At 38.4% G+C, this 24,262-nt stretch overlaps 1 protein-coding gene across 2 annotated transcripts in view; it reads left to right on the forward strand.

Moving 5' to 3' along the window:
* Positions 1-20,488, forward strand: part of LOC134211582 (uncharacterized) — a 76,917-nt gene extending 56,429 nt beyond the window's left edge. For both annotated transcript variants that reach the window (XM_062688589.1, XM_062688590.1), the window contains exons 3-6: positions 1,811-1,972; positions 5,798-6,005; positions 17,450-17,645; positions 19,043-20,488. In XM_062688589.1, the coding sequence (XP_062544573.1) occupies positions 1,811-1,972; positions 5,798-6,005; positions 17,450-17,645; positions 19,043-19,253 (777 nt within the window). In that variant the 3' untranslated portion in view covers positions 19,254-20,488. The remainder of the gene's footprint in view (positions 1-1,810; positions 1,973-5,797; positions 6,006-17,449; positions 17,646-19,042) is intronic.
* Positions 20,489-24,262: the final 3,774 nt, after the last annotated feature.

The following is a 24,262-nucleotide window of genomic DNA, read 5'->3' on the forward strand; positions in this document are numbered from 1 at the left end:
TGATCTTTTATCTCTTATATCAATCAGGTCCATATCTCATTTTGCTATCTTATCAACATTTGATATTATTGAGCTATTTTCGTCTACTCGGGAAGCGTTGCCATAAGTAAATGTTATAATAGTATATACAAAATAGAAGAGACATAGGTTTGTGTTTATATAAACTAACTAGTTGACCCGGCAGACGTTGTCTTGCATAGTAGGCGGGAATGCGCGTTGGGAACTACCGATGCGAAATTTCCATACGTAATATTAGTTTTAGGTTTTCACAATTTACTCCACCATACTCGTGATTTTCTCATAAGAGAATATAATATAAACCCGTCGGAAACGGTACCCGGGCAGAAGCCATGAACAGCATAACAAAACATGATATGGACTTGATTGATATAAGAGATAAAAGAAAAAGCAACAATATCAAAAATTTGCACCGAAATATCATTTAAATATCAAAATGTGCAATGGATAAGAACAAGCCAATAGCACTTGATATTGATCACTTCTTACAAATAACATAACATGATTTCCTCATGATATTTTAGTGCAAAATTATGATATTGTCGCCTGATCTTTTATCTCTTATATCAATCATGTCCATATCTCATTTTGCTATCTTATCAAGATTTGATATTATTTAGCTATTTTCCTCTGCTCGGGTAACGTACATATCTGCTGAAGGAATGAAGGTAATCCATCCAGCCGTTTTCGAGTTAAGCGGATACGAACACAGACCATTTCATTTTTATATAGATAGATGAATATGTATAACAGAGTATTTCCGTGTTACAATCATGAATTTTTATTAATGAGAAATGAACATTCAAACTAAATGAATATGTTTAAAAAGTGTGCCACATTTTTTGAATTCCACTCATTAATAAATACTCACACATATTATCTCAATTCAAGGAGCTGGATCGATTAGTACATTAAGGTACATTCGGACATTAAGGTGGTCAGACAACGAGCTTTATTACATAATATTGAGTATCTTGATATGAAAACGTCATTTATACCCAAGAATGTTATCAATCATTTAGTAATTTCCGTTCGATCATTTATTAGTTTGTAAATAGCTCATTCCAGAAGCTGGATTTCAAAATGTATTCTATGGTGGACTTCTAGTGCGAGTGTAAGAATTCAACTAATGACGGAGTTATAGCACTAGTTGCAGCAACATAAACTAAATGATTGGATTTTTGTTATCATCTAGTCTAAGTTACTGAAACTGTAGCTATAACTCCGTTACTCTCGTGGAATTCAAACACCGAACCATTAGGTAGAGTTGTAGAAAAACCTTCGCACTAGTAGTTAGCCATACAACACGTTTTGAAATTCAGTTTTTGTAATGAGTTTTTGACAAACCACTAAATGATCGATAACATCCTTCCTTATACCTATAATTTCTATTAAAGTCTTTAGATTGTGAATTTAAATATCCAGTTAGTCTGCATCATGCAATATAACTCAACGTCAGAAAGCATAGAGCTCCTGTACAAAAACTGGTTCCGGGAAAAGCTTGCCTTTTGGCGCATTCGTACACCAATTACAAAAAAACGTAATAGATTTCTCTTTGTTGAGCTGAGAAATATTTGTAAAAAAAATCTACTGATGGACGATATGGATAGCCTATGATGTCTGGATTTATAAAGTGTAAATCCATGCTGCTGGTTTATCTCTGCTCATCTGTTCAGCTCCTTTATCTTGTCGTAAACAATATTTGTCTTCCGACCATTCGTGGTTATACATATATGCAGTTCTATACCTTAAGTAAAAATTTCTTTCCGGCTTCTCTTTCTCTATTTTCCAGCCTTACGATAGTAGACAGCTGATGGTGACGGTGTTTGTTTGTTTATGGGGTGCGAGACTTTCGGGATATCTGCTCTACAGGATTGTGAAAATCGGTCGTGATAAACAGTTCGAGGACAATCGGAGGAATGTAATACGATTTGCAGTATTCTGGACGTTTCAGGTATGTAAATTCTTATAGGTCTAGTATTCGGATTTTGATTTATGAGAGCTGTAGTTTGATTTTATAGAACTGTACCGTTTATCCCTTTGCTAAAGGTGTTTTTTATGTGAGATATTACAAATTTAGTAAAAAAGGAATCTTTGACAGAGGAAACATTCACTGAAACACATACCGTCATCGGGGGTGACAATGGGTCTAGGGGGTGAGAATGGGTCAGCGCCCTCACCGACACTATGGAGGTCGGATAACCAAATCGTTCAAAAAGGTCTCTTATAATTTAGTTTTCTTGCTCTCAGATACATAAAATCTATTCTACAAGCATTCTATGTAATTGAAACAGTGACCCATTCTCACCCCCATTTGACCCATTGTCACCCCCGACGGCGGTATTTTTTATTTGCATTGCATTGTACCTAAACGTTAAGGTGATTATACAACAAAGCCAGAAATCAGCGGTCTTGGAAACCACGTGCTTATCCATAATTTTTCAAGAGCTTTAGTTGAGAGAATCGTAACTTGGCATAGAGGTGAAACAATTGGAAATCATTTGCTCACAGTGGATAAACTATCCTGACGTCAAAAAATAGACGTCAGGATAGTTTATCCACTCTCAGGATGAATTTCATTCGAACATATTTCAACATTCCCAACAATGTCATCATGAATTCATGTGCTGGACAGGCATTACAAACCATCCCAAGATGAATATGGTTTTGTTTACGTTTTGCACTGAAAACGATTGTTCCATCTCCGCCTTCTTCTCTTCCATAAATGTGGCAGATTGGAACACCTATTAGTGTATTCATCTTGAACCATCCTATCACTTGATCTCCAGAGCAAAACTACTGGCGAAATGATGGGATATTTATCTCAGTTATCTATCCGCTCAGTAAACAAAGTGCAATGTTCGTCATGGAGAAACATGTTTTCACAGCGTTTGTTGTAGCAACACCTTCGCAACGTAAACAAGCCTCGAACCAAGATGAATACATCACTAGGTGTTCTAATCTGCCAAATTCACGATTCAACCATCTTGGATTTCAGTATGGGAGAGCCAGCGAGTTTGTTTTCGTTTTGCACTGAAAATGAATTCCCCTTCTTCTCTTCCATAAACTTGGAGGATTGGAGCACCTAGTAGATTGGAAGATTGGAGCACCTAGCTAGCTATCAGGATCACCTTCAAGTTCTCAAATGATAATAGCATTTCAGAGTGCTCTTTGATTAGGGACAACATCTTTGCACAAGCAAAGATAATATTCCTGTGCTCAGATGATATTGCTGGGTAATTTTTTGCGTTCTGATGTCTCACAAATTCACTCGTGATTCCTGATCACCCCTAGAGATACATAGGGCTATACTGCCGTTAACCGCAAGTCGAGCACATCAATATATGGGCCTCCATATACAGATGTGCTCGACTTGCGATTAGCGGCAGTATAGTAAAAGACCTGCATCGTGGACGGTGATTCTGGAATATTGCATGCAGCGACCCAGCGGTAGAGCCGCAACGACAGGTGCTTAGCAACCACAACAGTCATGTCGCATGTATTTGGGGGAGCCATTATGCTTCTCGTTTATTGTCCATCATTATGAATGTAAATTTTGAAAACCCTGATGATGGGTGACCATGCGTCTCCATCCGTTCATATTTACTGAAAAACAGAGCGAAGAATTAGAGTTTCTTCATATGTAAGTCATTGAACTAATTAGTTAAAAATACGACCTATCTAAATAGTTGATAAATCCACTTATTTCACGTCAGAAATAAATAAAAATGTACAATAAACCCCAATTGATTAAACAAGAACGAACCTGAGTATATGAAGCGACAGTTGGTGATTCGTAAAGGCTCCCCCAGACCTAAGCGATTTCATCGCCGCGACGGCGACAACTTGTCCTTATTTTTCTATAGCCTGTAAATTTCAGCGAACCTAAGTCGGCGCTTAAGAAAGATCAGTAAATGTTTGAAAGTTTTTAGTTTTTCTTCCAGCTTTGGGCGCTATCTAAGGGGAAGGGGGCCAAAACGCTTTTATTAAACGAATTTAAATGTCATTGCATAATCATGCTATCTGGATAATATTTTTAATATGAACACACGTTTGAAGTTTAATCAGGAGATATCCTAATAAGATGTACACATATTAAGTGTAGTCGAAACAGGCTTATATACCAATAAAAGATATCATCTCCGTACAAAATCATACCTTAAGCCATATGTTTAGTCCTAAAATTTTCAAGTAGTAAGCCGAACTTTATAATGTTAGTTACTCTGCAAGCAATAGTTTACAGTCATAAAAATAAAATGTTAGGATATATTATATATTATTGAGATTGTGCACCTTAAATTTACTATTTTATCAATTAACTATCCAAATTCTTTAGGATGGAACGGGGTTACGTCCATAACCCCTCCTTTAAGTTACGCCAATCTTCGTCACTTTATGGCCCTGTTCCACCTATTCCCACTTACTTGATTGATACATTTTCTGAATTAGGCCTTCTTATTAACATAGTGTTCACAGGATATCGCAAAAGTCCAACCCTGAAATTGCTTTGCCACTGAAATTGCTTTTAGAATTTTTGAGAAAAGTTTCGAAAATGTCTCTGAATTGCCAAATATCAATTATTGCATTGACATTCCCTCCCATTTATCCATCTACATTTTTTTTAAATCTTTATTAAGATGTCACACCAAGCATCAGTTGATTCTTTGTTTGTTTGTGGGCTGTGTTTATTGCTTTTACCCAAAAGCTTAATGTCAAATTATGTGTAATTTAATTTCAAAAATTCATTCATTTGAAACATTCACCGAATCCACCAATCTAATTGAAAATGCTCAAACCTTCGAAGCACTTCATCACTGCCGGCAGTGTTGTTGAAATATTGCAAATGCAGTCATTCATATTGTGCCACCGCGGGCTGTCAAGGCAATCGAACCTTCAAGGTCCCATGAGAGCAGAACACTTTCCGTTTGGGAATCATTGAGGGTGTATCGTGAACAGTAGGCATATACAGCAGAACACATGATTGGGCTTGAATCTGAATTGTATTGAGAAGAAATTATCGATTTGGAGGCTGCTGCAGGACCGGGACGTTTCATGAAATTATAATTCATATTGTTCTAAACTTTATGTTACACTTACAAGCATTTGAAACTCATGACGAGGCATTCCCAACTGGATTTTTCTCTTTGGAAATGGAAATTATTATTTTTCGATAAAATCCTACCAATAATGCCCCATGATCAATGAAGATAGATATGGACAGTTGTAACCATACATAGTGTTTAATATGAAAAAGTCCTTTGAAAAATTAAAAAAAGAACTATTGAACATATAGAGGTGGTCAATAAAGAAATTGAGATGAAAGCGATTATTAAATTTAAAATTTGCATTCAGAATAGTATAATTGCCTAAAAAAACCTGATTAATCCACCTATAGGTAGTAATACCTTATCGTGCGTTTGGAAAAAAGTGTTTTGGCCATAATTTTTGAGCCCATAATCTGACCCGAGAAACAATAGGAAACAATAACATATTTAATCCCATAAATCCATTTTATATTTTGAATCATAGTTGTTTTATAAAGTATCTGTACATTTTTAAAATTATAAGTACACGATTTAGAAATCGAGTCACCCTGAGTTGATAAGAACTAATCAATATCTCGAGGCATTCATTTGTACTTATCCAAATTTACATTTATACGATCATAGTAGATTTAGTATAGATTTATCATAATTGCTTTTTTTAGCATCGCTTCTCTCATCATTCCACATAATTGATTGTTTACTTATTCCGTGATGTTGTTTTACTTGTTTTGCAGGCTGTTTGGGTGTTCGTTGTTTCACTGCCCGTAATCATCATCAACTCACCCCGGCATTCAATTCCGCGAGCACCAAGGACGATGACGACGCTGGATTCCGCGGGAACTGGGATGTTCATTACTGGATTGTTGGCGGAAACGTATGCTGATTTGCAAAAGTTTTCCTTCCGACAAGATCCAATAAATCAGGGCAAATTTTGCAACGACGGTAAGTACTTTATCAGTTGGTCATTCAGGGCTTTGTACATGAGAGAAGGTGATTATTTTTCCGTAGTGAAATGGTTCGAATTCATAAACAAACAATTGTAAATGCAATTTGGGTTATTAAGTAAAAGCAATTGTGGCAGTAGTTTAAGAAAATCATAAACATATGTATGGCTGTTTACTAGATATATGTTGTTCTATCATCAACATCAATTTGCAGGTCCAAATTGATACCAATACTTTGGTCACACGAACAGAAGCAAAAAGAGAATTAATTTTAAGAAGGTTTAAATTGGATTAGAAATCTCAAGCAGCCGATACAAAGTTGTAAATTTGCATTATGAATTAGTGATAACACTATATTGCCATTACAAGTGTATGCCAGGGTATACTTGCGTTGCGACCAATAACAATGCAATATCATCTGATCGATAAACAATATAGCATAGCATAGCATATGTGATTGTACAAATCGTGGGTGGCTATACAATGCTCAATTGAGCAATCTACTGTATATTGTCGCAAATTGGTACCTAAGATTAGTACTTTTTCCTATACAGTAGCAGTTGTATACCTGGCCACGTCCTTAAAATCACAGAAGGAAGGGAAGGAATGTTAGTTCAACATCTACTAGTGAAGATACAGGGAACCCATACTACCTTCATAGATATCTCGGGAAAGAAAATATGTGATAGTGGGTAAGGTGAATAATAGGGAGCTCTATTCGACAATATAGAGCGTCAATTATAGTATATGCTAAAAAAATCTTAAAATATATTCATTAAGCTGACACGGGAAACACGGACAATTATCAAATCGCCATCATTTTAAATCATTCAATGCTTAACTTATTTTTTACAAAAAAAATATGATTTTACAAAAGTATACCCGGCGCTTACTCGCAATCTACATGCTGATACATTTACAGATACATCAAACAATCAAAAAACCGAAATACGCCGCTCCAAAATTACGAGGCGACAATGCTAGAAAGAGGCAAAAGATAGGAAAAATAACACCGTGTCACCCGAGTCCCCGAGTCACCTTAATTTACTTACGAACCGTCCAAAGCAGAACAAAGTAACCCGGATCTTGCAAATGTTTCGCATCATATACAAAACAATCGCACACTTATTCACCGAACGCTAAAACAGAACCACACATTCCGATTTTGCGTGAACTTCTGATCGTTGATGAGGTACCCGTCCACACTGATCGTGAACGGACACCTAATTCCTCCTTTGCCATTCGAGCGTTATGTAGCCTGAATCCGGAAGATGGTGGTTTGAAAACACCAGGACCACCTCTCGACGAAGAGTTTTTAAAATGTATTTTTTCCACGGTTTTGTGAAGAGCATATGTTGCACTTCATAACTTATAGCACATGTATAACGCAAGCACTAAGCACTCAAAAATATTCTAATCTGCCGAATTCAAAATCCACGAATTAAAGATTTGCAAAAAAACATGACAGAGAAAACAAAACACGTCCATTCGCGGAAAGACTTTCTACGATCATTTCTGCCTCAGCGAGCCTCCGAGGTATACCAAAAGCAACTCCCCAGGATTACTAGCCTCCATCGTTTAGGACCAAGAAGCTGGTGGAGGAACGGTTCGCCTTAAAGTAGATGCTTGACAAAACAGCCCATCCCGGCGAAGGCGCAAACCCCCTTCAAAGGAGAAAATTGCAAAACTGTATCAAGAAGCGGAAATTCGTTTCACCGTTGGATCAAAAGCCAACGGAACGGTAGGCATCGGAATAGTCGCGGATAAGCATGCTCACAGCGTTAGACTCATCAACAAACATACATCCATTCATTCAAGCAATTGACTCTGCCCATAATAGCGACCCTGATGTGGATTCTCAACCACAGCGCTATCTGAGGTAATGAAAACGCCGACGTGCCAGCAAACATCAGACGGAGTAGCCCCAACCTTTGCCGCGAGGTCCCTGTCGCTGACGCAAAGCGTTGGATAATGAACGTAATAGCAGCAGCCTGGGCCATCCTTCTGCGCCGGATGGTAAAAGCACTACCCTGTAGTGCTTAGATCTTCTGAACCGTCGCAAGCAAGTCTGTTTTTCGCGGTTCAGGACCGGAAACACCAACACGATTCATAACCTGAAAGGCGGAAGCAATAGTTACCACCAAGCATGCAAGGCATGTACATGTTCTACAGGGGTTAGGCAAAAAGGTTGAGATAGGCAAAATTTTCTGGAAATTCAAATCAGCATAACATTGCATAGAATAGAGCTACTGTATTATTTTATTCCCTAAACTCGACCAAGCTGCGAGTCTTTCGGTTCTCCTAAAACTAGAATTAAGAAATGAATTGTTAAACTTGATTCCGGCTCCGGTCCCGAGCAACGCAGGTCCGATTTGCTAGTAAGCTATTATTTCGTTAAATACTATTTTAATTGTCTTCCTAGTTACAAGAGATGAACCACCCTTGGGCTAAAATCTTTTTAAAAAAATCGGTTTATACCGAAGCGACAAAAAAGAGGCGGAAAACACCAAGCCGCCAACGGTCAAATGATTGCTCGAACAACTTCACACACGATCAATCAAAGCAGCAACTGGAGCATTTTCCTGTGGGCGGAGTCAATGTTTGTCCAACGAGTTTGAGCGTGTGTGCGCTGCATAAGAGTGGTATGACGTTCGAGATTTTTTGAAAGCCGGTAAAAAATAAAAAATAGATGGAGGAGACAGATGCCAAACATTGTGAATGAATGGTTTAAAGTTATGCAATTTTGATTGCAAAATTTACGAATTCTGTGGATTTTTAGTTGTGTATAATTAACTTACAAAGAGCGCATTTCATACGCTGTAGTCTTGAGCAAAAAGTAATTCGATCAAACAAAGTTATTTTGATGTTTCCTATGAATCACTTACAGCTTAGATCTATCCCAAGATTACTTATACTTCACTAGGTGAACAAGCTATGGAACTGTTTCAGTACTCCTCAGCATGTTGGTAGAATCTCATCCCATCATATATTTTCGCATAAGCCCTAATGGTTATCCTTCTGGAATTATTCTGTGATATGTGTCAGACACGCATCCGAATGATACATCGTCATGTCAAGAGTACTTCATAGCCTTGTAACTAATAGCCAAGACTATTATCTTGCCTAGACTGGGCTTCGAACCCACCTACGTTCAGTATGATCTGCTCAGTGGCCACGCGTCTTACTGTTGAGTCACGGAAAGCCCCACCATGTTTGGTTTAAAGATGTTTGTCTCATACCCGGCTGCCGGTTCATTCCGTTCGCCATAGGGGTTCCGGTTTCCGACGGGTCAGAAGACGAATAACGATAAATAAAGCGAATGTGGACAAAAACAAGAAAAAGATAAACGATTCAGGGTGTTCCGGTTAGCATCTTAGTACGTCCATTGAGCAAACTTTTATGGCTTTAGCTCTCTCAGTTAATGTGTTTTTTAATCGTTACATAACGTCACGATAAATGAAGCTCAATAGAAAAGAAAATATTTTTATGACATACGGGGACATTGATCCACTTGTTTATGCCTGTGTTGTATTTGGTATCGTCGCGATATTTTTCAATAAGATACCATTGATTTTTTTAGTTTTATATGATTATTTCTTCATTTTATTATTATTGGCGTTACAACCCATATTGGGGCATTGCCTCGTAGTTGTCATCTGGCAGGTTTCTAAGCCGAGTTACCATCTTTGCGTTAGATTATCTTAAGACTAAGTACGATGATACTTTTATGTCCAGGTAATAGGGGAACTGTTCCGATCTCCATCTCACTGTACATATATCCATCTCATCGCTAAACAAAGAAATACGGCACCAAATTCGTAGCTTCTTTTTGTCAACATGCGTGCTCACTGCTGAAAAAAATCAAAAAATAATAAGCAAACCAAATTCCTTCCCATTGCTTTGTTTTTGATGGGATGGAAATAGGAGCTATGAGATGAAGTGGCGAACCGTTCCCCTATAGAGAATATTTTCAACCCGAAAATTTAATAATTTAATATTACAGAATTATATAGGGGGAAAGACGGCTTTGGCAGGTCTTGTTCTATTTATTGTCAGGGGGGTTTTTGTCGACCAAATTTTATGAAATTTGGCCACAATATTCTTTGATATGCAAAGAATATTTAGGCTAAATTTGAGCATTGTGAGTCATAAAAAAAAACCCTGCCAATAATAGAACAAAACCTGCCAAAGCCGTCATTTCCCCTAAATAAATTTATTAATTTAAAATAAATTGACTAAACAATGATACAATGCCTTACCGTCTGTTTTACACCTGTTTTGTTTTATCTCATGACAACATTCTTTTATGCACAGCTTTTTTTTCATGAAATACTCCTCATCATTAGGGCTAAATGTAGCCTGTTGAAGCAATAAAAACAATAAGCAAAACAACCAGCCGGTTCAGAATGTTCTTACTTTGTAGCCGCGAATCTTACCGCAAGGATAAGGAAGGTCCCTCTCATTTCTACTACGTGAGGGAAAATATGGCCAACATGTGCCTGTGCCCACTAACTTCCATTCATATATTGTATTATAGAAAAGTTAATCAATAATATAACTCACCAGTCATTACGATTATGTTTAAAATGAACGATGCTGGGTAATATTTGCCACCTATAAATGAATTTTCTATAATTAAATAAAATGATCAAACTCTTCTGCACACAATTGATAAGGGTCCTATTCTTCACGCCAGTCAAAAAATAAAAATTTTATATGTCTGAAGGTAAGGAATTAAGGGTACGAACGCCAGAATTGCATCGAAAAGAACCATGATTACATTTTGTTTTTTCAACCCCACATCAAAATGCTTTTGCAGTGATCTATTCTAAATGGGCCATCATGCGTCTCCATCCTAATATTAAAAAAAAATTCAATTTTCAGCTTTAACGCAGTTGATATAACTCCGCCGGGAATCTTATGTTGGATAAATTGCACAAGTTCGAATCTTCGTTGATCAACATTAATTTTTAAGGAACATTTTCCAAAGATTTATAAATCATTTGGAGTTTAATTGTTAGCCGACAAATATTTAAAAAAAGATGTTTTCCCCTCACCTTCGAATTATTTCGCCCAATAATAATAATTTAAGGGCACAGCAACAGAATTTCCGGAAAATTTTGAATTACCATTCTTTAACAAATCCGAATCTTTATTTTTTATCATTTTAATATTTATTTTTATTATACCCCGCATCCCCTCCCCCTAAATTGATTTTCAACAAGTATTTCTGAATTATTTCTCACACACAAAAGCACATTTTGTAAATACTTACATTTAAGAATGAAACTGAATTAGAAACTGGTTTTAGTGTGGTAATATATAAATTTAAAGTATTGTCAGGAATTGTTTGATCATTCTGGTATCATCAGTTTGGATACATAATTTCAAGATACTTCTGTCATTAGGAGCTATATTCAGTTTATAGAAAAGATGAGATGGTTTTGCCATTTGAAAGAGTTCTTTGTATGTTAAGTTCAAAAGGGATGTTTCTCCACCCAAAATGAAATAAAATTGAATAACATAGCTGTGGAGGAATAAAAATAACAATCCATTTGTTAGCTCACTGTTCAGAGCTCACCCAAAGCATCGTCCATACTATGGCCAAGAAAAAAAAGATTCATCTTGAATCGTTTCTTCCGGCATTCAAGAAAGCAATACAAAAACCAGAGACGACAAACATGAGTGGCACTTTACAGGTGGATATAGCAACAAAAATTGATGCCAACAGCTCCAGAAATAACATTCACTTGGGAAATATGTAGGTAGGTCTGAGATAACGGTTGGTGTCCGATTGCTATGTACACATGGTTGAAAGTAGTTGGTCAGCTTAATCCGATTACGAATTGAAAAATATACATTGAATCTGAGTTTAAAAAAACATGCCAAGTATTGGCAGATTTTAAAGTGGAATGAAACGTAACTATTTAATCATTGTTGGCCATAAGGTACACCGGGGCAAGTTGAAACGATTTTTTCAAAGTTGAAATTCGAAGTGCTGTAAAAAAATCACCCTTTGATATATTTTGAATCCGTTTGCGGTGTTTGCTATTTCGGGCCAAATATTATACATAAAAAATAAGCAACCTTAACAAACTTTTTTATAAATATTTTTTATATTTAAATTATTTTTTTATATCCATCGTTTCAACTTGCCCCGCGAATCGGGGCAAGTTGAAACACTGCGTTTCATTCAGATATAAGCTAATTTTGCCGTATAAAAAACAAAATGTATGTACTCAGTGATACTCAAGAAGCACGAGGTTGTTAAGATGGCTATAATACTGCCAGGATTCGCATAAGAGTCCCATGTAAGTTTTTGACGATTTTGATTTTCTTTCAGTAATTAGCTTAAAATTGTCTTCTGTTTAAGCAAAATGATAAAATAGTAGGCTTTGTTCTAGAAATTTGAAAACAAATCCCACTTTTGTTGTCTCATCTTGATATTTACTCTCATAAAAATCAGATTCCAGATTTTGATAGGTACTCTTTTACACAAAAAATAAACTTAAGTATGGTCTATTTAATTGTGGGACAATTAACACGGATAAATACGGATAAAGAATATTATGTCAATTTTTTGGAAAGATACCAATTTTTTTCAATTTATTACATTTTTTTGTATTTCTCCATGTAATGTCGGTACTCAAGTCGGCGAAAATGACATGGGACTCTTTTGCGAATAAGGGCAGTGTACAACAAAGTTCCAAGCGTATTTTCAGAGACCAAATTTTGGAGAACGCACTACGCTGAAATTTATCAAATTGATTTCCTCCTACTGGTGACCACTCGGATTACTATTCAAGATGCTTCATTATTTGGTTCACTTGTATATTGCGCAGTTGATTAATTCGGCTGTGGCTTCTTCATAAATGCACATTAATTAACCAGCCATCACATCTCTCATAAACTCTTCGATTAGAGAAAAATGCAGCTGGGGAAGTGCAAGGTGGAGCGAAATGTTCACATACTCTATGTTTTATTTTTCCGAGAGTCAGTGCTCAGTACATTAAGAATCTCAAATCTGCTGTTTAAACATGACCCCTTTTCATTCTAGTGGAGATTGTAGGAGGTTTGCATTCAGGACGGAATGGGCGGAAATTTATTAAATTTATGTTCAGAAGTTTGCATGTTTTTATAAATTTATGTTTTTCGAATGTATGTATTTACGGACCATGTTGAATTCTGAAAAAAAAACTTTTAATTGCGAGGGTGACGTTTTGAATCGTTGTTTCAACTTGCCCCGCACCACGCATTTCTATTTGCCCTAGAGCAATATCAAACAACCAAAAAAAAATATTAAAACGGGTCTTTCATCGATTTTTCGTAATCATTATGCTTATTCAACATTGAATGAAAATTTGATAAAAAACACTTCCAAACATCGTTTTGAGACCTGTTTCATTGACACGTCAAATAGTTGGTTTGTATTTTGCAAAGGGCGAAAAATAAACAATGGCAAGGATTGCTATTGAAAGCTGCAATCTTTCGGGAATGGCAGTCAGAAGGAGCGTTTAGGCGAGTAGTTTGTTGAAAAAAATATCAGAGCATTCGGTCGTTTCCTATCTGAATTACAGCTTCCGTTTCAACTTACCCCGCATTTCAACTTGCCCCGGTGTACCTTACAAATATTCTGCTTCGCTCGACATCAACCCTCGCTTTCTAACCTTTCTGTTTATTTTTGTCAGTTATATGTATCGCGAAAAAAACTGATTTTCCATGCCATTTTCAATGCTTAGGATCATAATTCATTCGCAGACAGCTGAGGAAAAGCAAATTTGATGAAAAGAAAAACTGAACCAAGATGCGCTGAATTCAAGAGTTAGCGAAAGAATAAGGTGGAATAAGAGAAGATTAATGACTAACATTATCCGCTGTGAAACTTTATGTGATGCGAAAAATATATATTGAAACAGATTGTCCAGCGGCCAATGTTTACATCGTGAGATGGAAAACGTATGTATCAGATTTTGGTGAACAGCACTAATCTAGCAGCAATTGTATGGGTTTGTTCTTTATTCGAAAAATGGTTGTCATATAATCAGCTGAGAAAAAAAGAATCTTTCTTCGACACCTTTTCTCCATTCACCAAAGGGACTCGTCAACACGGTGAACCTGTTTCCGGAAAAGAACATGCCCATTGCCCACTGATATTTTGAAACATTCATGTTACTAACACTGCGCAGCTTTTTCATGAGGACGTATCAAATTAAACCCGTAGTATGAGTTTCAGGGAAATTCTTCAGGGGTACGATTTTCACGAAGTCCGTCCAGTTATTTGGTTTCGCAGACGACATTGATATCATGGCACGTAATTTTGAGAGGATGGAGGAGGCCTACATCAGACTGAAAAGCGAAACTAAACGGATTGGACTAGTCATAAACACGTCGAAGACGAAGTACATGATAGGAAGAGGCTCAAGAGAGAACAACGTAAGCCACCCTCCACGAGTTTGTAATGGTGGTGACGAAATCGAGGTGGTAGAAGAATTCGTGTACTTGGGCTCACTGGTGATCTCCGATAACGATACCAGCGGAGAAATTCGGAGACGCATCATGGCAGGAGATCGTACGTACTTTGGACTCTGCAAAACGCTCCGATCGAATAGAGTTCGCGCCGTACCAAACTGACTATCTACAAAATGCTTATTAGACCGGACACGAGACCTGGACGATGCTCCTCGTGCAGGACCAACGCACACTGGGAGTTTTCGTAAGGAAAGTGCTGCCTACCATCTATGGTAGGGTGCAGATGGCGTACGGTACGTAGAGGAAGCGATTGAACTACGTGTTGCATCAGCTATTGGGAGAACCATCCATCGTTCACACCGCGAAAATCGGAAGACTGCGGTGGGCCGGGAACGTAGCCAGAATGTGGAACAGTAACCGGGTTAAAATGGTTTTCGACAACGATCCGACGGGGACAAGAAGGCGATATACATAGCGAGCAAGGCGGATCGATCAGGTGCAGGACGACTTGCGGACCCTCCGCAGACTGCGTGGTTGGCGACGTGCCAGCCATGGACCGAGCGGAATGGAGAAGACTTTTATGTGAAGCATAAAGGCCTTAGTCTGGTAATCTACATACATAAAAATGAATTTTTGTTTGTCTGACCCTTATAGACTCGGAAACTACTGAACCGATTGGCGTGAAAATTTGTATACAGAGGTTATTGGGGCCGGGGAAGGTTCTTAAGATGGTTTGAGACTCCTCCCATCTGTGGAAAGGGGGATCCCATACAAATGAACCAGTAATTTCTGCATAACTCGAGAACTAATCAGACAATAAATCAATTTTAGATGAAACAAAGTTTGCCAGGTCTGCTAGTACATAAATAAATCAAATTAAACCCTAAATTAAATATAATACACTTCAATAATATAAAATGAGTAATAGCAGTTATTTCTTTCAACTTTATGCCAACAAGTTTTAACATATTCATGATAATATCATCATATTATTTTTGATCGTAATCTGATGTAAATAGCTCTCACTGGTTTGCAGAATTCACAACTTTTTTTTTTTTTTCATATTATTTTTGATCGTAATCTGATGTAAATAGCTCTCACTGGTTTGCAGAATTCACAAGCCTTTAATTTTTGCACAAAAAGTTTAAAAAACAATGTGAGGTGTTCTAAATGCAGGTTTTGTGTTTGGTCCATAACTTTGGCCCTGGTTGATCTTATGTCGACATTTGCATAGCAATCGAAAGCTAAACTTATAACCTTACTACTAGCAAAGAAATTAATATGATTTCATCGATTTAGACAAAAATTAATCACCCTAGCGGCAATAGTGCCTTTCTCGTTCATTTCAAAAATAATATTTTGGCCATAAATTTTGATCCCATAGTCCGATCTGACCAATTTTCAATAGGAAACAATGGGAAAGGATTCCCCGTGAAAGTCAACTTGTTGGAAGCAAATCGGTCAACGCTTTGTTCCAAAAAGTTTGTGTATAATGACTAGTCATGCCCAAAGAACAGAAATATTAAATAAACTCATTATTTCGAACAATTATGTCAAACTAATTATAAAACTGCCTTAAAACGTTATTAAAAATAAGTTGAGGGACCAGTAAAACGATATTGAATGATTTATCCATAAAATGAGGGTTCCCACAACCGACTCAAAAAAGGTCCCCACAACCTAATTTCGCAGCCTTTTTGGAACGAGACGAAAAAATTCGTGCTAAAATTTTGATGGCAATCGACATTGGGCCTCAAAATAGATTAAATTTACTGTGTAAATACGCATTAGAACTCACTTTTGAATTAAATCCTTTAATTTATTACACTTTGAAAAAGGCCAAAAAAAACTTTCGTGTTGTTTTTCTTGTACGAAAAATTTATTTGTTTCTAGTTCAAAGTAGAGATGCCCATCCGGTTTGATATTGAGCACAAAACATCATGCTATTATAGCAAACAAATGACGGTTGTCAGAATGACAGCATCTCTTATCTGTCAAAAGATACATAGGGGTGCCCATAACCGAACGGTGCCCACAACCGAACCTCCTCCCCTACCACTTATAATTAATTATACCACATTACCAGAAAGGCCGCCGCTGCTAGAATTAATTAGAGCCTTGTCGAATGATGATCATCATTCGATTTCCAAACAGTCTTTTTCAGGACTATCAATTATGATTCCAACCGATAAAAACCATCCCTCAGACAGAGTTCTGCAGCGATTTTACTTGTTTCCGCTGGAACTGCGATTGATAATATCATTGCGAATCTACGTTTTATGAAAATTTAACACCAACTATTCATGCTAATAAATTTAATGCAGGACCCACCACCGATAAACGCCACTGATATCATCTTAGTAATCGTTGCCGATGACCGCAATTGATAGAAGTAACTACCAGGCCACACCAACGGAATCATTACGATTGAATTTTCAGAAGTCGTCTCTGTGCTGCCTTTTCTGCTTGTTTCGAAATTGATAAAACTGAGGATTAGAACTAAACCTGTAACACAGAGAAACAGACGTCTCACTCAATACATTGGCTATCGTTGGCGCTTCCATTCGTTTTTGCTTGAATTTGACGTTTGCGCATACCGCCATCTGGTGACCCCTTAAGTGCAGTGATTTTAGCATTAGGCGACAGTGTTTCCGTGACAATCATTGTATTTTGTTCTAAGTGAGACGTCTGTTTCTCTTTGCCGCGTTGCCCTATGTGAATACACATTTCAATATATTTTTTCACTTCAATAAAACCGCAAAACGATCGCATATATAAACCGTTTATGATTTTCTCGCGATTCCACTTCTCAACATGAATGTTAACCCTCATTTTCGCTCATGCCGAACAATAATTTATTCATAAATTTGATTACCAAATACGAATTGGGTGAGGAAAGCGCTTATATTTACTCTATATCTTAAACCATTCTCATGCCCAACACCTTCTCTCTTTCTCTTCAACCTTATGCAGGACTATGGCGAATGTCGAGGCATCCCAACTATTTCGGCGAGATTGTTATTTGGTGGGGAATCTTCGTTATCTCGCTAAACGTTATCGATGGCATCGAGTGGGTGGCAATTATGTCGCCAATATTCACAACCCTCATCATCTTGTTCCTGTCGGGGATTCCGGTGCGAGAGCGGTCGGCGGACGAGAAGTATCGAGAGTAAGTTTCGATTGAATTATAGAGGAATTTTCATTTTTTTACGCTCCAATATTCATCTCGTTTTGAGGCAAACGAACGAAGAAAAGATTTCCTTTATTCATTCTTGCTAACATGAGCACTTCTTTGTAGCAATGAAACTATGTATATAATATATGATTATTTTCAAATTACTTTTGTTTCACATTAAATTTTTCTTGCAAAAAGAAGGTTAGGAAGGCCAAAAAAGCTTAAATTTTGCATAAGTTAAACCATATGAATGAGGAAGGTTTTTCTTCAGTTTCTTTTCAGATAAATTTGATGTGGATGGATTCAGATTCATTTTGAATGAATTCACCATTACTAAAATCTTCGATTTACCACCGACATGCTTCCTGGAATGCAAATCGAAATTCACTCGCGTTTTTAAGGGCTCACCACTTGGAATTAAAGCACAATTCTCGCTTAACTTTTCAAAAAGACCTAAGTAACATTTTTTCATGAATTAATTTGAATAGCGCAATCAACAGAACAACATGAAAGCTATTGATCGCAGTATTCAAATTAATTCATGAAAAAAATGTTACTTAGGTCCTTTTGAAAAGTTAAGCGAGAATTGTTATTTTTATTATTTCATCTTTGATGCGTCGTTGACGCACGCGTGAAATAATAAAAATAACAGTAGGTTAAGGCAGTACAATGTGCACCAACCCACCTCACCCCTTAGTCAAAACGTGTAATATCTAGAAAACTATGCTGTCCCCTATCGTTGGATTTCCTTTCGTGTGGGCAGTGCACGTTGATCACGGTTTATTGGGCCTGCGCACCCTACAGTCTCGCCGGTGTGTTCTTGGTTTTAAACTTTCTACACAGTTCAGTGTGCACTGGATTGGTACGCTAGCAAAAACGATCATGATAAATAAGGTTGGAACTATGCGAGCATACTTGATTTCTATCCATTAGATGCCCACATGTTTCTTCACTATGCTAAAAAGGTGTAGCATGCTGTCGTTTGAATTTGTTTTCCTAGGATACGAGCTGCGACTGAGCTGTATTCAGAATGTCGTGAACACAAACGCGCGTTCTCGTGTTCAAAATGCATCCCTGCTCGCCATAGGACCGTTATTTCATGTCTGTTACATGTTCCCACTACACACCAGGACTGGGATATTGCGCTTTTAGTCGCGCACGATTGCTTTCGTAGGGCCTGATAGTGGATTTATGAAGCTTTTGTAGAAGTCCATCAGAGCCCAGCGTCAATCCCCACCACATCCTAGGCAAGCTTAACAACTGGCAGTGGTCTGGTTGGTTAATTACATTTCATCAGATGGAGCTCGATTTTCCTTACATATTTCTAATTTATTTCTACTGTCAACAAAAATAAAAAAAATAAATAAAATCAATGTTAATCTAATTCACAGTGATCTGGAATACCGAAAGTACAAAGCGTGCACCTCACCATTGATTCCAATCCCACCGGCAATCTACTCGGAGGTTCCACGAGCTCTAAAATTCATCTTGTGCTGTGAGTTCCCACTTTACGACTCCCTGGACAAACGGCGTAAGGAGGAAGGCCCATTTGCTATGACTACCTCTATATCAGTAGCACACTCGCACTCGACCCACACATAGCAATCGGGAGGCGGAGTACAGCAACATCCCAACCATCCTGTGTCGTCGTCCTCGTCGTACCATTACTACCATCATCAGCATGGGCACCACGGTACGCAAGGGGCGAGCTGCTCCTCGAAGGAACGAAACTCCATCGGACCGGCGGCTAGTTATTCGTCCAGCCACCGAAGCGGTAGCGAAAGGCGTGGTGAAAAGTCCCTTCACGGTAGCCACTACTTTGAGGACATCGTTCCGGAACGGATAACTTGTATTGCAAGCAGCGATGGCAACTACATCACCGGCTCGGCACAAATTACTACAATTTTGTGATCTCGTTCACTGTTCAATGTTAACTACTGATATACAAAGAAGGTATACATATAGTCAAAATGTGTTATATGAAATTATGTTTAAAGGTTTATTGGTTAATGGTTGCTGCATTGCTTAAAATTTAAGGACGATGTGAGAGAAAATGCCAATTTTGAATTGCCAAATGCGCCAACACTTGATTCCTTACTACTGCATGAAATCTTGGAAAAGTTAACATATAAAAGGTTTGGACTTGACTATTGTTACAACACTGGCCTATTAATGCCATCTGAGTTTTAGAGCTTTTATATCTTCCGAATTCAATCTTTAAGCATTTACTGTAACATTTGATCCTAGAGAAGTACCTAAATCAACACTCACTAGTTTCAGTCACGGCCGCCTACAATAGTTACCTACACTAGTTCTACAGTTAACCCACAGTTTAGCCCACACATAGTTGTAATCATCATGTCATAAAACGAGAAACACAACATCAGGGAGCTGTACTGTCTGTAATCGCATATTTGTTCTAAATGAGAAGGAAACCTAGCAAAGATGGCACTAATATGCGATTACAGGCAGTGTATAGTTGATCAACTGTTCATTGCTAAGATACTGGCGAGATTTGTGAAAATTTCTAGAACCATAGATTTATTTTGCATAGTTTTGAAAGGGAGCTGTTCTACATTTTCATTTTATGTTGAAGGTTAAAAGATTGATCCATTATGAGGAAATGAAAAGCAATTAAGGAATATTCCGATTTCTCGTACCGTGGTATGTAAGACGGTTCAACACCTTGAATTCAAAGTTTGTTTTCCTCACTTAACCTTCCTAGTATATCAAAAAGGTGACGCATAATGAACGAATTATCAAAGAACAAAAATTCCAATGCCAATTGGTCGGGGTTCAGCGAAACCGCACCAAGTGCGATTTGGCCAATTTTAGTTTTGTAGTAATAATTTCAATACAATTGGGCCGTTGTCTATTTACATCGCGTATCCTGGTTAGGGGAAGGGGCCCCAAAAACTCCCCTCTCCCCCTCCCCCCGGGGCAAAACGACATTCGGGTATTCACTTATATTTACCATGTTTGAGATAGCCTTAATAAAACTAGACGTGAAATTATGTAAGTTAGGCGAAAAAAGTGTCAAAATAATAGGAATGTAGGAAAAACTGAAATTTTCCACATTTTGATAAAACATCTAACATTTCGGCGAGGCAAAACGCCCTAGTGGAACTATCCTATAATGTACTCGCGTCTCCACGCACTGTCCATACCAGAATGCTGATGTGCCGACGCATGGTACGTTGTTCCCTAAGAGCTGCCTGCTCAAAGGCGTTTTGCCTCATGAGTTTTCCGGCAACGAAATATCGCCACTTTTTTAAATGTAAATATTATCAATATGATTGAGATTTTTTCTAATTTTAATATGGCATCAACTAGCTATATTGTTCAACTGTTGCGTGAGGTAGAAACACCCGTAAAAATCGCTATAGCTAAGGCATAAAAGTAGTCTATGCTTAGCTAGGGCATATTGTCCCTCCTTCAACTAATCGACGTTCCATTGCCCCTCCGAATGATCCGGGGCATCCGTAAAAGTGTTCGAACATGAGCATGAGCATGATTGACCACCCACGGTTGCTACTCCGTTATTTCCAGGTCAGCTGTAATTAAAAGATGATATTTGGGACTAATATCACCTTCAATGGGTAAAACAGCTGACCCAAAATTAAGCAATACCGGCACCGGTCGTGTCAGGTCAATGTTGACGTGACACTCGCTTTATTAGAAGCCGACGAGTCGGATGTTATGCCGGATGTTATGTAGTAGGACATTGTGTAGTATTACCACACAAAGCACAACAAAATAACGCGAGTCTCGATACCGTTCTGCACATTCAAATCATGTTCCATCGCGCACCTAATGAAATTTAATTTTAGCCGGACCGCATAGACCAAAATATACCGGATCTCGATTCCGCGTCCAATACGAAACATGAACAATCACGCACTCCTGCGCGATTCTTCAAAACACGAACAAACCTCCGCTCCATCCGTAAAATTGTTCAACTCACAAAACGCATCCTACAAGAGCGTGGGCTTTCAAAACTTTTCATTTTCGTATTGTGATTACAAATGATTGTCTTGACCCATTTTGATGAACTTGAATGTCCACCGCAGGTCCTCAGGACAGGACACAGGACCAGGACGACTGATGATCGTAGGCAGGAAGGTCGCGACTGTGTTGAGCAGATTAGGGGCTTCCTCTGTGCTTGTGGCACTTATGCGTCGTGGTGACAAGCTGGAGGCATTGGCGAAGGAAATTTCCTCAGTACGGCTTGCATAAGTTTGTTTCGAAACCCGGTAAGTAGATGTATGCAGGCGACTGAAAGCGATGAATGAATCAGGAGACGAAGTGCTTGGAAGATCACGATACTTGCCTGCAAGGATGTTAACGAATATTCAGTATTTTGCGTTCGATCATTTAGTAGTTTGTTTGTATGGTGGACTTCTAGTGCGAAGGTTTTTCTACAACTTTGCCTAATGGTTCGTTATTAGAATTAAACTAATAACGGAGTTAGAGCGCTAGTTGCAGTAACTTAAACTAAATGATTGGAATTTTGTTATCATTTAGTCTAAGTTACTGAAACTATAATAGCTATAACTCCGTTACTACAACGAACCATTAGGCAGAGTTGTAGAAAAACCTTCTCACTAGAAGTCCACCATACAACATATTTTGAAATTCAGCTCCTGGAATGTGTTATTGACAAACTACTAAATAATCGAACGCAATTTACCGAATGATAGATAACATCCTTGCTTGCCTGTAACGGGGACAGAGGAGATCCCGTCTCCCAACTCAAACGTAGGACCGGGATAACTGAAGAACGCTGCCTGGGGAGGCTCGACAACGATGAGAGAGATAGGGACTTCCTTACGTCTTGTTGCAGGTATGCATCTCGGGATGTGATGCCGGTATTGAAGACAATTTACTCCATCAGCAAAACTTCGTCTGATGAAATATCCAGCGGAACGTCGAATTCCGCAGCAGGCTTCGGAAGCCAAAATTTTCGTACGCCGCCTTGAAATCAATAAACAGATGATGTGTCTGCAAGTTGTACTCCCGGAATTTATCAAGGATTTTCTCAGAGTTAACATTTGATCCGTCGTTGATCGGCCCTCACGAAAACATGCGGTCTCAAACTGTTGAACAGAATACGGGACATAATTTTGTACGCCGAATTAAGGAGCGTTATTCCTCGGTATAACGGTGGCGCACTACAGTACTTAAAGAGAGGGCAAATGAGGCCGTCCAACCAGCTAGCAGGCAATTCCTCGTCTTCCCATATTTTCGACATAATATGGTGCAGAACTTCATAAAGCTGCTCACTGCCATGTTTGAGAAGTTCAGCCGGGAGCTAGTTATTCACCGCAGCCTTATTGTTTTTCAGCTCTTTAATAGCTTTTCTAGCCTCATCTAGTGTAGGCGACTCCACAGCTTGTCCATCGTCACTAATATTTATTCTGTTCACTGATGCACCGTCACTTCCACTATTCAACCAAGTTTCGAAGCGTTGCTTCCATCTGGTAGCCACTTCGGATTTATCTGTCAGCAAATTCCCTTCTTGGTCGTTGCACATGACGGGATATGGCGCTGTCTTTCTCCGCATGCCGTTGACAGTCTCATAAAACCTCCGCATATCATTCTGCTCCTTTTTTTCTTCATACTCTTTTTTCCTGCGGTTGGTTCGTTTTCGGCTGCTCTTGCTTCCTTGTTCTTCTCCCTTTTTCTTCTATGGTTCTACATTCCAACTGGACTATTAGCATTTCCTCAGTTATTAATTGAAAGCTTTTCTATGCCTTCCTTCTTCTATGCTTCCTTGTACCAATCTCTATTCGATCGGGTACCCGACACCAACATCCGGCATCTGGTAACGTTCTTCTCGTCTGTCACTCTCTGTCCTGGGTCGCCTCTGTGCAGTGCCTACCACTTCTCGCGCTGTTTTGCTCACTGCTCCATGGATCGACTCTCATAGATCGTTGATGTTGTCGCTAACGTTGATTGCACTAACGTTGATTGCAGTTGACAACCGTGATCGAATTTTACTGACAACGAGGTAGTGATCAGAGTCAATGTTCGGACCTCTGAATGTCTGCACATCGATAACATCCGAGAAATGGCGCCCATCCACCAGAACATGGTCTATCTGGTTGTGTTAACTGTTTGTGTACCTGCTGATCGTTCAGTTAATCAGATTAAAATTAGATAGCAGAAAATGAGTACATCTGTATATGGACCCCCATATACAGATGAGCTCGACTTGCGGTTAGCGGCAGTGTATAGGAATCTAACAATTTTGTAAGCTTTTCTAACAATATTTGTATGATAACTTACATTTTTTGTATAAGAATCTAACAATTTCGCATATGCCCAGTTATTATACAGATTTTGGTAGATTCCTATACAGAATTGTTAGAAAATCTAACAACCGCCGGTTGGGTGTGGTGATAAAAATGCCAATCATAAACGTCCTCTAATTTTAGGAACCCGAAGCACTCCCTCTTCATCGATAGAAATCGCTACCGTTCCAACGACTAGGCCTCCCGAATATAAAATACAATAGAATTACATTAAAATATCATAAAATTAGGCTGCAAAATGGTGGGTTGACATCAAGGTAGAAGCGCCCAACATAGCTCTGGTCCCCACAAGTTCCT

Source organism: Armigeres subalbatus, chromosome 2 (genome assembly GCF_024139115.2).
Source record: "Armigeres subalbatus isolate Guangzhou_Male chromosome 2, GZ_Asu_2, whole genome shotgun sequence".
In the NCBI taxonomy this organism is placed as follows: Eukaryota; Metazoa; Arthropoda; class Insecta; order Diptera; family Culicidae; genus Armigeres; species Armigeres subalbatus.